This window comes from Myotis lucifugus, unplaced genomic scaffold, assembly GCF_000147115.1.
Source record: "Myotis lucifugus unplaced genomic scaffold, Myoluc2.0 scaffold_351, whole genome shotgun sequence".
Taxonomy (NCBI): Eukaryota; Metazoa; Chordata; class Mammalia; order Chiroptera; family Vespertilionidae; genus Myotis; species Myotis lucifugus.
The window spans coordinates 989,713-1,004,569 of NW_005871399.1; the positions used below are offsets into that span (position 1 = coordinate 989,713).

The 14,857-nt window shown below is 40.4% G+C and overlaps 1 protein-coding gene across 1 annotated transcript in view; it reads right to left on the reverse strand.

The window, feature by feature from the left end:
- Window positions 1-8,512: 8,512 nt before the first annotated feature.
- Window positions 8,513-14,857, reverse strand: part of KDM7A (lysine demethylase 7A) — a gene marked incomplete at its 5' end in the record, with an annotated part of 99,962 nt that continues 93,617 nt past the window's right edge. Inside the window, one exon of the mRNA XM_023764829.1 lies at window positions 8,513-14,856. Coding sequence (XP_023620597.1) covers window positions 14,762-14,856 — 95 coding nt within the window. The remainder of the gene's footprint in view (window position 14,857) is intronic.

Below are 14,857 nucleotides of genomic sequence, written 5' to 3' on the forward strand. Positions count from 1 at the left end.
CCCCTGGGGAAAGCGCGGCCGGGGACCCGCGGCAGAGCCGGCCCCGGACCGCCTTTCGTCCGCCGGCCCAGGACCCAGCTTCGCAAGCCCCCAGGCAACAACTTATCACCCGAAGGGACGAAAGAGGGGGCCGAAGAGGCAGCTTGTAGTGTTTGCTTTTCTCCTCAAGTTTTTGTCAAGTGAAAATCGTTCATTTTAAAACATCAGGGGATACCATTACTTTAAAAAAGCCGTTACGTGGCTCCGTACCCCTTTTTGAGTAGAGCGTGAACAGGGTCGTGAGGAGACCCTTTCCGAGCACCAGGGACCACGTTGCGAAATGGAAAATAGCTACATTTTTCCAATGTGTATGACTTTTGACCCGGGGGGCCCCTTCCCTCAGAAATCTTTCTAGAACTAAAAAAAGAACCAGCACCCAAAGTTACGTACCCAAAATGTTTGGGGGGCGGGGGGGGAGTGGGGTACAAGGGTGGGTCGTTTTCCCCACAGGGTAGACGGGAGTGCACAACCTCGTGTCACATCTCCGTCTGCCGACCGAAGGCGGCAGCGAGCGCTCCGTGAGGGAGGAAGCGGTTGGAATCAGTGGCCACGACAGACCCCGCTGAGCGGAGGCGGCCCGGGCCGGGGTTTGCCCTGAGCCGGCGGCGGCGGCCTGGCCGGCGAGCGCCGCTGTTCCCTCCACACGGGGAGCAGGGAGCGGGCGGGAGGGACCGGGAAAGTGGGAAAAGGAAGATCAGGGGGAAAGATGGTGGGGAAATCACGGTATTATGGTAACTTGAACATAAAATTCTATTTGTAAAAGTACCAACAAAAATGTCAGAATCTATGTCTGGAAGAAGAGTAGACAGTAACATGGACAAATGAAAATGAATTAATTAGGGGATGGAATGAGGAGCAATTTTTCTTTGGATTTTTTCTTTTCAATTTGTGTGGGAAAGTTCTTTTTAAAATTTTAATTCATTTTTAAATTGTGGTTTAATGTACAATAAAATAACATTTTTCTTAAAGGAAGGGTGACGTCAGTGAAAACGCTGGAGTGAAGACCTCATAAAATTTGCCCTTGCATACAAGCAATGAAAAACTGGCAAAAAAAAAAAATGGTCAGAATGAATGCTTTCAGAGTTCTGTAAATTAACCCGTCTTGCAGCAATGGGTCATTTACCATTTAGTCAAGAAAAACAGCTAAATCTGAGTAGGAACATCAAGCTTTGTAGCATTCTAATTTACTCTAGTCCTGCCGCCTTGAAGACTAACAGCCCAAAGTAACAAAATAAACTGACGAACAGAATAGACCCAGAGACATGGAAGCATGAAACAGGCTGAGAAATCTCAGAGGGAAGTGGGGTGTGGGGGGAGGTTAACCACACAGTTTATATGCATCTACTGTCTGCATAACCTTGGGCACAGACCTTAGTGCGGTGAAGGTCTGGGGGGGTGGGAGTGGTTCAGGAGGGTCACTGGAGGGGGAGGACATCTGTAATACATTCAACAATAAAGATAATTTTTTAAAAAAGAAAAAACTAACAACCCGCCCTCCTGGTACCTGTAGCAGACAGCATAACAGAGCGGGAGCTCTTTCAAAGCCTCGGTCCCAAATCAGTCATGATTTGACCTGCCGGGAGGTCCTCTGGGAGACTTCCTAAAAAGGCTGGTCTTTACCCCACTTCACTCGGACTAGCCCAATCCTAATGGCTTCTCTCCATCGGTTGTTTACCATTTGAATGCTTTTATGTCAGGCTGCTGGAGGCAATGGATAACAGTAGGGGGCAAACAATAAACTAACCAAAAAAAACCTTAAAAGTAAAAGCTGAACAATGAGATGTCCATTGGGGCTTTTGCAAAGCTCCAACTTCTTTCTTAGAATCTAGAAGGCCACCCGCACCCCCACAATGGATTCTCATTATTCCTGGTAGTTATATTCTATAAAGTCACCATGAACACTGAATTAGAGCATATGAAATCATTGCTTCTAGGGGGAGTACAGGGCTAAGTTCCTGTGAGCCTCTGCTCACATTTTTGGGATTTGGGTTATTGCACAACTGATAGATCCTCCCTTTCCCCAACTGGTGAGCGGAGTATGATGTAACCTGCAGCCGGAAAATACCTGAGTGACTAACCAGGTACCTTATATGGACTATACATTGGACCACCAATCCACACCTGCCAAATACCCTAAGCCCTGTCCTATATGGACCATACAGTAAGCCACCAATCAGAGTGCGCTGAGTACACTAAGCCTCCACCCCTTCCCATTCTGCCCCTCAAAAGGCGTGCTCACCCCTGCACGTGCTGCTGTTCTCCCCTTGCGAGACAGCCCGGCAGGTCCTTCTCTAATAAAGCCTGTAGTCCTGGTTTTTCATTTTTGGTGCCCAAACCCGGGATGTTTGTTGTTCTTTAAAGATGCCAGTGTATTTTCTTGATTCATTAACATTGAACTCACAGCCCACATCACTATAGCCCATGCCTGAACAAAGCTTACCTAACCTAGGGATTTTCCCCACAGGCACAGCAGAGCCTGCTTGCTCCTAGAAACACAAGCCAGCCCTTCAGCACAATGCTTGGGGATCATTTTAAACAGTGAAATAACCAACAAAAAGCACCAAAATGTAAAAAACATGGCTCTAACCGGTTTGGCTCCGTGGATAGAGTGTCAGCCTGAGGACTGAAAGGTCCCAGGTTCGATTCCAGTCAAGGGTATGTACCTTGATTGCGGGCACATCCCCAGTAGGGGGTGTGCAGGAGGCAGCTCATTGATGTTTCTCTCTCATTGATCTTTCTAACTCTCTATCCTTCTCCCTTCCTCTCTGTAAAAAATCAATAAAATATATTTTTTAAAAAACATGCACTAAATAGACAACAAAAAGAATACTTGTTTACCAGGTGTACCGGTTAATAATTCGGATTTTTTTCAATAGATGGAGTTACACATATGTTGACATATATGCTATTTGATAAGTATGCTATTTTGTTGTATTGACAGCAAGCTTCAAAACTTCATATGTCAAATTTGCTGAAGGTGTTAACATCATAGATATTTTTACGCTTAAAAATGTCGAATCTCATGCCAAAAAAAAGAGCATTTGCAGGAAGTTTTAATTCATTACTTTATTTTAAAGAAAAAGTTATCATATACTTCCAGGAAGCTTATGGTGAACGTGTTCCATCTCAAGATACTTGTGACGCTGTTAAACACTTTAAAAGTGATGATTTCGATGTAAACGACAAAGAACATCCAGGTCAAACGAAAAAGTTTCAGGACCAACAATTCCAAACATTATTGGATGAAGATGCGTGTCAAATGCAAAAACAACTTGCAGAACAATTAAACATTGCTCAGAACAATTAAACATTGCTCAGCTCTGATCGTTTACAAGCAATGGGAAAGATTTAAAGGAAGGAAAATGGGTGCCACATCAACTGAATGAAAGACAAATGAAAACCAAAAAGTCATCAGTAAAATGTTGCTTCAACAGCACAAAAGAAAGTCTTCTGTGCATTGAATTGTGACTGGCGATGAAAAGTGGATTTATTTTGAGAATCCCAAACGCACAAAATCATGGGTTGATCCAGGTCAACCATCAACATTGCCCGCAAGGCCAAATCACTTTGGAAAGAAGACAATGCTTTGCGTTTGGTGGGCTCTGGAAGGTGTGGTGTATTATGAGCTTCTAAAACCAAGTGAAACCGTTAATACTGATCGGTTTAAACAATCAATTTGAACCACACTTTGATCGTAAAACGACCAGAATGGGCCAGAAGACTCGGCAAAGTAATTTTGCTTCATGATAACGCATCATCACATACTTCAAAACCAGTTAAAGACATGTTAAAAGATCTTGCCTGGGAAGTATTAACCCACCCGCTATATTCACCAGACCTTGCTCCTTCAGATTACCACTTGTTCTGATCTATGGCACACACACTTTCTGAGCAGCACTTCAAAATGTACGAAGAAGTGGAAAATTGGATCTCTAAATGGTTTGCCTCAAAACAAGAAAAATTCTATTGGGACAGTATCCACAAATTACCTGAAAGATGGGGGAAGTGTGTAGCTAGCGATGGACATTACTTTGAATAAAGTACTTTTGATGTTTCTGTTGAAATTATCGTATTTTGATGACAAAATCTACATTATTAATCGGTACACATGGTACCTGAAGAGCTGGAATAAGAGTACAGTGTCACCTCACTATGTGTGTGTCCTGGAATGACCATGAAAGTACCACACAGTGATTTGGGGTTACAAGTAAATTTTAGTGCAAATTTGCAAATATGGAATCTGAGCATAGGCAGGGTGGATTATAAATACTGCCCTGAGTGTGTCCCTCTGGGCTATCATTTCCCTGTACCACCATCCATCAGGCATTGGCTAAGGCCTGAGGGGAAGCAGGGGCAGAAAGAAAACCCCGGGCCCTTCTGGCTCTCTGTACCTGTTGCACCTGGGCAAAGTGGCTCCAAAGCTTGCAGTTGGGCAAAAAGGATCCAAAAGCACCTGGGCAGTGTCCACGACACACTCGGCTCAGGACGCAGGAGCATCACTGCTGGGCAGAGATAATCCCCAGAGATAGGAGGAAGTCTGCACTGCTGCAGGGCTGGACACCAGGCACGGGACAGCATGGGATCCCAGACCAGGCTTCAGTGCTGCCTCAAGGCTAGCACAGTGCTTTTTCCTAGACTGTCACCCCTGCTCTGACAGAGGGGACCCTGTCCTGTTCCCATTGACTTACCCAGAGCCCAGCCAGTACGTAATATTCAATAAATATTTGAGAAAGGAATAAATACAGCAAGTGTCACCCATAATCCCACTACCCACATGGAACTGTATTGATCCCTGGGGATTTGCTCTGGACATGGGTAGGGCTAGAAGTCCTGCCCCAAGACTTCATCTGGCCCAAGGTAAAAGGATCATTTTAAGGATCATAAGCAGGCCAATGACTCTGTAAAGGGGCACATTTCTTATGCAGTGGTCACCACTGATCTGGTCAGGGGATAATGTGGTAATAAGAAAAATGTTTCTCTTTTTTTAAACATGGATTTATAAACTTGCCCTGGCCAGCATGGCTTAATGGTTAGAGTGTTGGCCTATGCACCAGAGGGTCACAGATTCGATTCCTGGCACATACCTTGGTTGCAGGTCCGGTTCTTGCCCTCATTTGGGGCGTGTACAGGAGGCAACCAATTGATCTCTCTCTCTCTCTCTCACATCAATGTCTCCCTCCTCTCTCTTTTTTCCCTTCCCCCTTTCTTCCACTCTCTCTAAAAAAAATCAATGGAAAAAATATTCTCACTCCTCGGGTAAGGATTTAAAAAAATAAACATGGATTTATAAACTTGACTCACTGAGAGTTATTATTTGCATATGTATGAGTTGATCCAGTAGTGTTATGGATTGAATTGTGTCTCCCCTCAAAGTTCATATGTTGGAAGTCCTAACCTCCAATAGCTCAGAATATAAACATTTTGGGGTATAGGGTCTTTTAAGAGATAATTAAATTAAAATGAGTTTATGCCTTGGCCAGTGTGGTCAAGTGGTTAGAACGTCAGCACATACATGGAAGGGTCTCTGGTTCGATTCCTGGCTCAAGTCTGGGCAAATTCGGGAGGCAACCAATCTATGTGTCTCTCACATTGATGTTTCTCTCTTTCTGTCTCTCCCCACCCCCCTCTTTCACTCTCTCTAAAAATCAATGGAAAAATATCCTCGGGTAAGGATTAACTAAAAAAAAAGGGGGGGGGGAGGTAATTAGGGTGGGCCTGAATACAGTATGGCTGGTGTCTTTACAAAAGGGGTAAATTTGGACACAGGCACAGACAGGTACTGAGAGGGAAGACGATGTGAGAGACACGGATATGATGGCCATCTGCAAGTTGAGGAGAGGCTTGGAATGGATCCTTCTTATCCTTCTTTTATGCCCCCCCCCCCCCCCGACAGAATCAACCCTGCTAACACCTTAGTCTCCAACTTCTAACCTTGAGAGGGATGAAAAAACAAATCTGTTGTTTAAGCCACGCAGCCTGTGGTACTTTGTTATAGCAGCCCTAGCAAACTAACACCAGTAGTTAGCCCCCAGACCAAAGAGAATAAGCACAGCTTTGCCTCCCATTGGCAAAACCTCCAATATGGTAATTGACTTTTTTATTCTCAACTTTTATTCTTAAGTCAGACTTTGGTTATTGTAGTTATTGTAGACTTTTAGTTATTGCTGTGGTTATTGTAGACTATTGAAGGCTGTGCCCTAAGTGACCTTCTGAGCAGTTGGGGAGATATATAGAGATATAGATAGAAAGAGAAATATGGATGGACTTCTTTCTCCTTCCTTATCTGGGCTGACCCTTTTACCAGAGCTGAGGGGCAGGAAATGATGCCCGGAGAGGTTGCAGTGTGGGAAGAGCAGTGGTAGGACGCTGTGCCGTCCTGCAGGGCCATGTCCAGTGGAAGGGGTGCACTAGGCACGGCCTAACTCTGGGACTTTGGGAATTCATGTTAGGTTCATGGATTCTAACAGTATCACCTATCCCTTGCGTACAGTTCGTTCTTCACTAGAAGGTGGGATCCTAGAAGATAAACAGCATGCTTTCATCTGTACCCAGCCCCTAGGAAAAGGACAGACTCAAACTTTGAATGATAGAAAACTTCTGTAAAGCCGAAACCGGTTTGGCTCAGTGGATAGAGCGTCGGGCTGCGGACTGAAGGGTCCCAGGTTCGATTCCGGTCAAGGGCGTGTGCCTGGGTTGCGGGCACATCCCCGGTGGGAGATGTGCAGGAGGCAGCTGGTCGATGTTTCTCACTCATCGATGTTTCTAACTCTCTATCTCTCTCCCTTCCTCTCTGTAAAAAATCAATAAAATATATTTAAAAAAAAAAAAAGAAAACTTCTGTAAAAAGATTATTTTCAGTCCAAAATGGTTGCCTATAAGTAAACTTTTAGAATACAAATCATTCCTAAAGACCATCTATTCCTTTTTAATAATTGAAAGTAAAACACAATTAGACTCAGAGAGAGCAGACAGACAGCTCTGGTGGAAAGAGGGATGTTGGGGGGAGATTGAGTAAAAAAGAAAAAAAAAAGAACTTACAGACATGGACAACAGTGTGGTGATTGGGGTGGCAGTGGAGGTGGAAGAGTGTATGGGGGGATGGATAAAAGGTGATGAGGAAAAATAAAGGAAAATACATTTTAAAAATAATTAGAGAAAAACAATTCATAAAAAATGATGTGGCCTTTAGAGTTAGACTTTTGATTAAAATCTCAGTTCTACTTTTTAGCAGTGTGAACTTGCACATGTCAGTTACTATCTCTGGCCTCAGTTTCATCTGAGGATGGGGAGTATAGCACCTACCTCGTTGGGCTGTGAGGAAGAAATGAAAATATGCCTTGTACACTGCAAGTACTCAAATGGAAAATAAAGAAAATGAGGGTTTCTATTCAAATGCCTATCTGCAACATAGCACCCAATTCTTCCCACTCTAAAATGAGGGGTGGGTAACACCCCACTTTCCACAGTCTCACTGCTTTGTGGAAACACAAAGGTCAGCTAAAGATCAAAGGAGTGTCGGTCCTGATAATTACTTGCTAACATGCAAACTAGAGGAAGGGCAAACATTCCACAGGTTCACAGGTGGCATGTGGACTTTTACAAAAGAACAGATTTATTCAGACTTAGTTTTCAATCCGCTGGAATAAACAGGCCAGTAAGATAGAGGAGGTGTGAACGTGCTTTGGGCACCATTCTTGTAACAGCTGTTGAGGTGCCTTTAAGTGGGTGCACTCTGGACCACCTACTCTCTTGCAGGTATTAGTACAGGAAGAGCCGAGGCCGTGGGTGCTTCAGTGCCTTGGTTTCCATCAATCTGCATTCGGGCTCCTCCAGAGCAGATCCTCCTACCATTTCCTGCCCCTCCCAGGCTCTTCTTCTGCCCTGAAGTGCTGCCCCCGGTGCTCCTTCCTCCTTGGTCCCTGGCTCCTCTCCTGGGCCCAAGTTAAGCTCAGCTCATCCCAGACCTGGCTCTCACACCCTTAAAAGCACTATGTCCATGATGAACTCATCTCACTGAACTCACACTTCCACTCCCACCCCCCTAGGCAGCCGGGTCATAGCACCCCTCGACCTCCCCTCCTTTCACATCTATCACAGGCTCCTGCAGGCCTGGGGCTTGATCTTACTCCTGTAGCTCCAGTGCTAGACAATGCCTGGTATACTGCAGGTGCTCAAGAAGTATTTTGGGGTGCCCAGGTTGGGGACAACAAATGCTTTTAAGTGTCCCCCAGTAGCACCAGCATCCATGGCCATAGCATAGCCTCATCTTGCCAACTAATTACCCTTTTGTCTTCTTTCCTCTCTTTCACTAATTGCTTCCCCAGCAATACATCTAATAAAATAATATGACATATTACTCTGCACATTTGAATCTTCAGAAATACTAAGGAGCCTAAGTTTGATACAGTTTTTCACATACTCCAATAATTCTCCCATGAATCAATAAGCAGAAAAAAAGAACAGAAAATCAGAATTGGATATAGAATTCAATTTTTTTTCTTTCAAAGACACATTTTATACAATTTTCAACATTTATACTTTCAAACAAAATGAGCCAAAAATACACCCAGCACTAAAAAAATCAAAACAGAAGTAATACAATTTTGATTTCAATATTTTAAAATACAGAAATTGAAAAGTAAGAATACCAAATACAACTTTAAACAAGTCACTTGTCATCCCCTCTAATAACCAATTAAACTATTTAAAGACTTACAAATTTAAAACAGAAGCAAAATAAATACTGTACACTTTCCCTGCCTGCAGGCAAAAGATGGGAAATACTGTTAAGAGTCAAAAAAAGAAAATGCTCTTTAAAGCTTCAGCATCCCGTTTCCCAGCCACACCCCACTCTGGAGTCACACAGTGTGCTTCTGTATTCAAAGGACACACATGTGCACACACACTGACTGCCTATACAAACAGACAAGACACTACTCCGCAGACACCCCAAACAAGAAAGGGTACCAGTCTCCTTGGACCATGGGCATAAAAATCAGTTAAGGAAAGTCAGTCAGGCTAGCAAAACATTACTACAAAACTAATAAATACCATAGCCAACAACTGTCCCCTTTTCAAATTTCACAGATTTGACATCTCTAAAATCAATACTACCCCACCCTATCACCTCCCTCTACCCCCTCAAAAAAACAAACAAACCTGCTGAAGCACTGGAAAAGTTAGACATTTCACAGTAAATGTGAAAATTCATATTATATAATCTCTTCAAATGAACCTTTCACCCTCTTTCCACAGCATGTAACTATTATGGCTTAATTTATATTAAAAGTAGAAAAGTCTTTTCGGAAGGAAATACAGTCTGCGAAGTTGCACATGCATTTCCTGATCAGTGCTATTTCATACCTAACAACTGCATGACGCGTTTGCAGTCAGAAGCTATTTTGGGAAAAATTGAGGTTATAGCTTTTGATTCAGTCTAACCATAAATGTAAGGCCCTTAGTTTGGTTTAGGTTTCTTTTGCAATATAAAATAACCTGGGGTTCACTTAGCAAGTGACACCTCAGGTCCCTGACTATAATGTGGAAGTTATATGTATGCTTTGTAAAAATAAAAGGTTACGTATGAATCTTTGAGGGAAGAAATGATTCTAGGCAAGGAATTAAGGAATGAATTCCTCACTATATATTCCACTTAATAATGGTAACTGTTACCAACCAACTACCACAGGAATATAAGAGTATGTCTGGGTTATTTCATTCCTGCAAGATATTATATATTCCAGCACTTATGATCATTGTTTTGGTGAAATACCTTGGGGGAAAATAGCTGGCATTTTAAAAAGGAAATGGCCAAAATAAAAGTAGGTGGAGGCAAGGTTTATTGTTATGATTAAGTTCCACTTAGGACTGCTTTCTGAAATAAGGAAACGTGAGTTCAGAATGTCACAGGTCTTGCATAGGTAAGCTACTTGGAGGTCAAGGGCTACGTGGTAGCCAGGGTTTATTAGTGAAATAGTGCAGAACAGATCAACTTGTTGGAAGAATCACTGAATATAGTTTTGAAAAGGTTTTAACAAAAATTTAATGTTGCACTTGTTAAGACAAAGCTTTAGGACACTAGAGAGGGCACCATGGGTGAGAGGGAGACTCTACGGGGTAGAATGCAGGTAAATGAGCATTATTTTCCCTACCCACTAAAGAGGAGAAAAATAGTATAAAAGAGTAAAACCACAATCAAATATGATAAGCTAATTGCTTTGGAAATAGGCATTTGCTTCTTAATGACCTTAATTTTTAAAAATTTAATGTAAGGGATATAAAAGATTTGACTTTTATGTCATGATTTTCACTGAAGAACAAATAAAAATAAGAGCAGGGTTTTTAGTAAGGCTATAGTATCAAAATTACTTTAGTCCAACAGCAATGTAGTGAGTATATTACTTCTCCTTTCTTTCCATCTGGCTTCTAGCAAGCATATCAACATCACCACCAGGACAAGCAGAGGCTGCACAGCATCACTGAGAAGAGCTGTGGTAGGAAGCAAGGTACCAGAGGTCTAGAATCTACTGTGACCCAGGCAAATCACTGCCCTATTGGGTTCCATTTGTCTTCTTTAGTTACCGGTAACACGTTTTTCCTAATGACCTGATGCTCAACCTTCTCGAGATTGCTTTAGATACAGATCTAGGGCATCCAGAAACAACTGGTGATCTTTAGCTTTTCTTTTTGGAGGGAGCAACTGGCTTAATATTTAATGAGAAAAAAAATGAATTTTTGAAAAATTTTCTGATTGACATTATTAAGCCTTCATCTCCATGTGAAATCGTAAAATGCTGATACACTGCAATAGTTACTTCTGACAGTGGTGTACCGGGTGGCACGGTGATTCAGGAGCTCTTGGGGGAGTTACTATAGAAAGCATCTCTTGAAACAAGCAGAAAGAATCTTTCCTTAAGTCATCTTAATGATTACTTGAGGATAAACAGTATCACTCTTATCCATTAACTATTTCACTTTTCTTTCACTTCAAGCACTAATTTTAATTTTAATTCAGCACCTTGTTAGAGACTCTTCAGGTTTTTTAGGTAGCATGCTCTGGGCATAGATTGTACATAAAACAAATTTTATGAGTAATAACAGTTTAAATTTAAAATGCATAAAAATGTGCATTCATTATCAGTGGCAACTTAAATAATGATAAATTAACTGCAAGCATGAAGTGTTACTAGATTAAGAAACACTTTTCCATGTATTTGTTAACTGCATTTTTATCCAAACTAACAAATGAGAAAACTAAGATGTAGTAAGACTAAGCAACTTATTCAAGGTCACACAGCTGACATAAAAATGGCAGAACCTGGGCAAAAATCCAAGTTGTCTGCTCTCTTTCATACTAAACCATGACCCTCTACTGCTAACATTAAATTGTTAATTTCTGAAATGATTTTTAAATTTTAAAAATTAAAAAAAATTACTTCCACTTCTACATAGCATAGTATATCTCAATTGAAACAAATGAAGTTAATGCTTTTTTTAAATAAATGGGCTCTCTTTTGCTTATGTTTGCTTGGAAGTAAAAATAACACTGCTTATTTCCTGACGAAGATACCTTCAAAGACAGAGACTACATTTCAACTTTACACTTCCCACAGTACTATGTAGTGCTGGGCACATAGTAGGTGTTTGATAAATACCTGCTGATCTCATAAGAATAAATACAGTAGAGTTCATTTAAAAGGCAATAATTGGGATTATTAAAAAACAGAACAGTATTCAAGCTAAGTATTTAAGTAGTAATAAAGATGGCCTTGTTTTCTGAGTTTATAAGATGATTTCAGTCAGAATTTTCAATTTTGTATGCTTTAAAAATTAACTGATGCTTATGAAGTTCAATGTATTTCTAGGATACAAAACTATCATAAATGCCAGCTTTGTACTGTTTACAACATTAATCAATACTGGAGAGCATTATATTATGTGACATTATGAATTACAGTACAGTGGATACTAGGTTAACAGAAGTTACTTGAATCAATACAGGAAAATTATCTACTATAATTAAAAATGCATACATTTAATCATAATTCTGCTTTACATATTTCTATTTGCTTATAACTAGCTAAATGCCACCACTGCTGTCTTCGTAAGTCATAGTATCTGTGCAGTAGTATTGTTTATGAGACACAAGGTTGTCTGTTACACTTAAGTCCAGATACTGGCTGCAGTTACCTCAAGGTTCAGTCATTTCCCAGCTACCGGGGATGCATCAGAGCCACTAACTCTGTAAGACTAGGAAAGTCCCTGGACCAGTGGCTGAATCTGCACCAATTCAGAAGAAGATACATGTGTTCTGAGTAGTGGTTATATTTATGACCCTGCTGAAAGTTTGTTTGTTTTTTAACTTAGCCAGTTAATGGGCTAAAATTGCCAAAAATGAATCCACAGTACCTTCACTTAAAAGTTCCACATACTGTCTACTTAAAATAAGTATTTACCGGCCTACGTACACAGGGTGGATACTGGCCACAATTTTAACTCATAAAAAGAAATTGTTTTATTTTAATTTTTATAGTTAAAGAAAAAAATTCAGGTAATTAAAAACACTTAGAGCTGTGAGAAGAACATAAAAAAAGAACCCAGATCATGATGTAACTGAAAAAAAAAAATATATATATATATATCTTATTTCTTAAACAAAAACATGTTCTATAAACACTAAAATGATGTCTACAGAAAATCAAAACATCACAGTAATATACTGTGTGGGAAGGTGGCACAATCAGTCAAACCCAAATTTTTACATTTTTCAAATTGAATCATCCATCAAATGATTAACCATGCCCATCTCTTAACTAGTTTTGGCATCGTGCAGAATTTAAGTAGGCCACTTATAGGCATTTAGTATTTCCACAAAATCCTTCCTGACACCAGGTAAGATCCAGACTTGATTCAGTCACTTGGGCCAAAAAGGCTAATTCATAAGCTACTTCATATTTATTCCATGAAATACTGGAATGAAGACAGAGTAAGAAATCTCTCTCTTTGAAAATACACATTTGAATGCAACCATGGAGGAGGATGGTATGGATTTCTTTTTCTTAGCACTGCACATGATACTAAATATAGAAGGGAAAGTTCTGCTACCTTGGCTCAGTAAATAAAAGGATATCCATAATATGGCCATATTTCTTCTTCATAAAAATAAATTTGATCTTATTTGCCTATATTTTCTTTGTAGGAACTTGTATAATGCTCTCCTGTCAGCATTGGAAATATCTCCACCCCACATCACCCCAGCCTTGAAATTACTTATTTCTAAGTCATGGGGGGTAGGGGGAAATATTAGCTATTATTAGCTGGCATTTAGTAAAAATTGTGCATAAAAGAGATATATGATTACTTTAAAGCTCAATCAGATACTTAACCTCAATATGCACTGGCTAAGTTAGGATAGATGGAAGAAACTACAAGAAGCACCCATTTTACTTCAAATCCATGTCTTAAATAGTTCTTTAGAAGGTTAAGAAATAAAAAACTAAACACACACACACACACACACACACACACACACACCCCTACCTGCAAAAGGTCTACTCCAACATGCTTGCTTCTACACAATTAATATAGTATAGTCCTATTATATTACGGCTTATTATGCAGAGTTGAACAACTAAGTCAAATCTTATTTCCCAACAACTTAGGTACACAGAATAAAAGCATCATAAAATATAACCTTTGTGGCAGGTGTTGGTCCTGCCCTCTAATACCAGCAGTATGAAGAAGGCCCTCTGTAGTTACAAATGCATTTGAAAAACTAGAAATATGACAATTTAATCAAACTTATAATACTTTTTCCACAAATAGGAAAAAGATATTAAAGCTGTTCTCTTTGGAACCCAGGTCATCAGCAAAAATGAAAATGCAAGAAGCCTTTGTTATATTTAGGAAAAAATTGCAATGTCAAACGAAATGAGAAATGTTGGGGTCTTTTATAATGTAGGTCTAACACATCGGCTATGAAAGTGTTTCCCTGCAAAGAGAAGAGTCTTGTATCATCACAAAAGCTGGGAGTGCAGAGGGGGAAGGTGGGATATAAGGTCATCAACCTGGATAACAGTATGCACCTTGGATGTTAGCAAAAGCGAAGCTAATAGCTTATAAAAAACATGAAATATATAAAATAAAATGATTTCCATATACATCTTAATTTAAAATAATTAATGCATCAAATCCCTGTTTAAGACTTTAACCTGAATATCAAATTTAAGAGTCCAGACTAGTTACTGTTACTGTGGCTCTTCCCCACATGTAACACACACACTATCAAAAATAATTTAAAAACCTTCACATTCTTAAATCTAAATTAGTGAGATATTTCTCCAGAAATCTTCCAAATAAATAGCTTTAAAAAAGAATTTAAAAGCTGTTAACTTTTAAAAAAATCTGTTAAATAAATTATTGATAATTCTTTACCACTGAAAATAAATCAAGACACTACCAACAACAAAATGAAATTCAAGCCCTGACAAGAGACCCTTTTCAGTTCAAGGTCTCCTTTTAAGGTTCTACCCTCCTTCTTCCTCTCCCCCACCAGGTCCAAAATGGTTATTGCTGAGTGGGTGTGGCACAGTGAAAATGCAGCATCAGGTTCATTTTGTTCTCCAGGCAGTGTTCTCTACTGGACATGCATGGCGGAAGCTCCAGGCTCCCACACCCCCGAGACTGGTCTCCAAAGGGAAGAGTGATCCCAACAGCAGCTCCGTCACACAAAGAAACGTGCATGGCCATTTCTGTTCAACTTAAGGATCTTCCCAAGGCGTTGTTTGGCTGTTGCCATTCCTTTTTTTGGACGTTTACC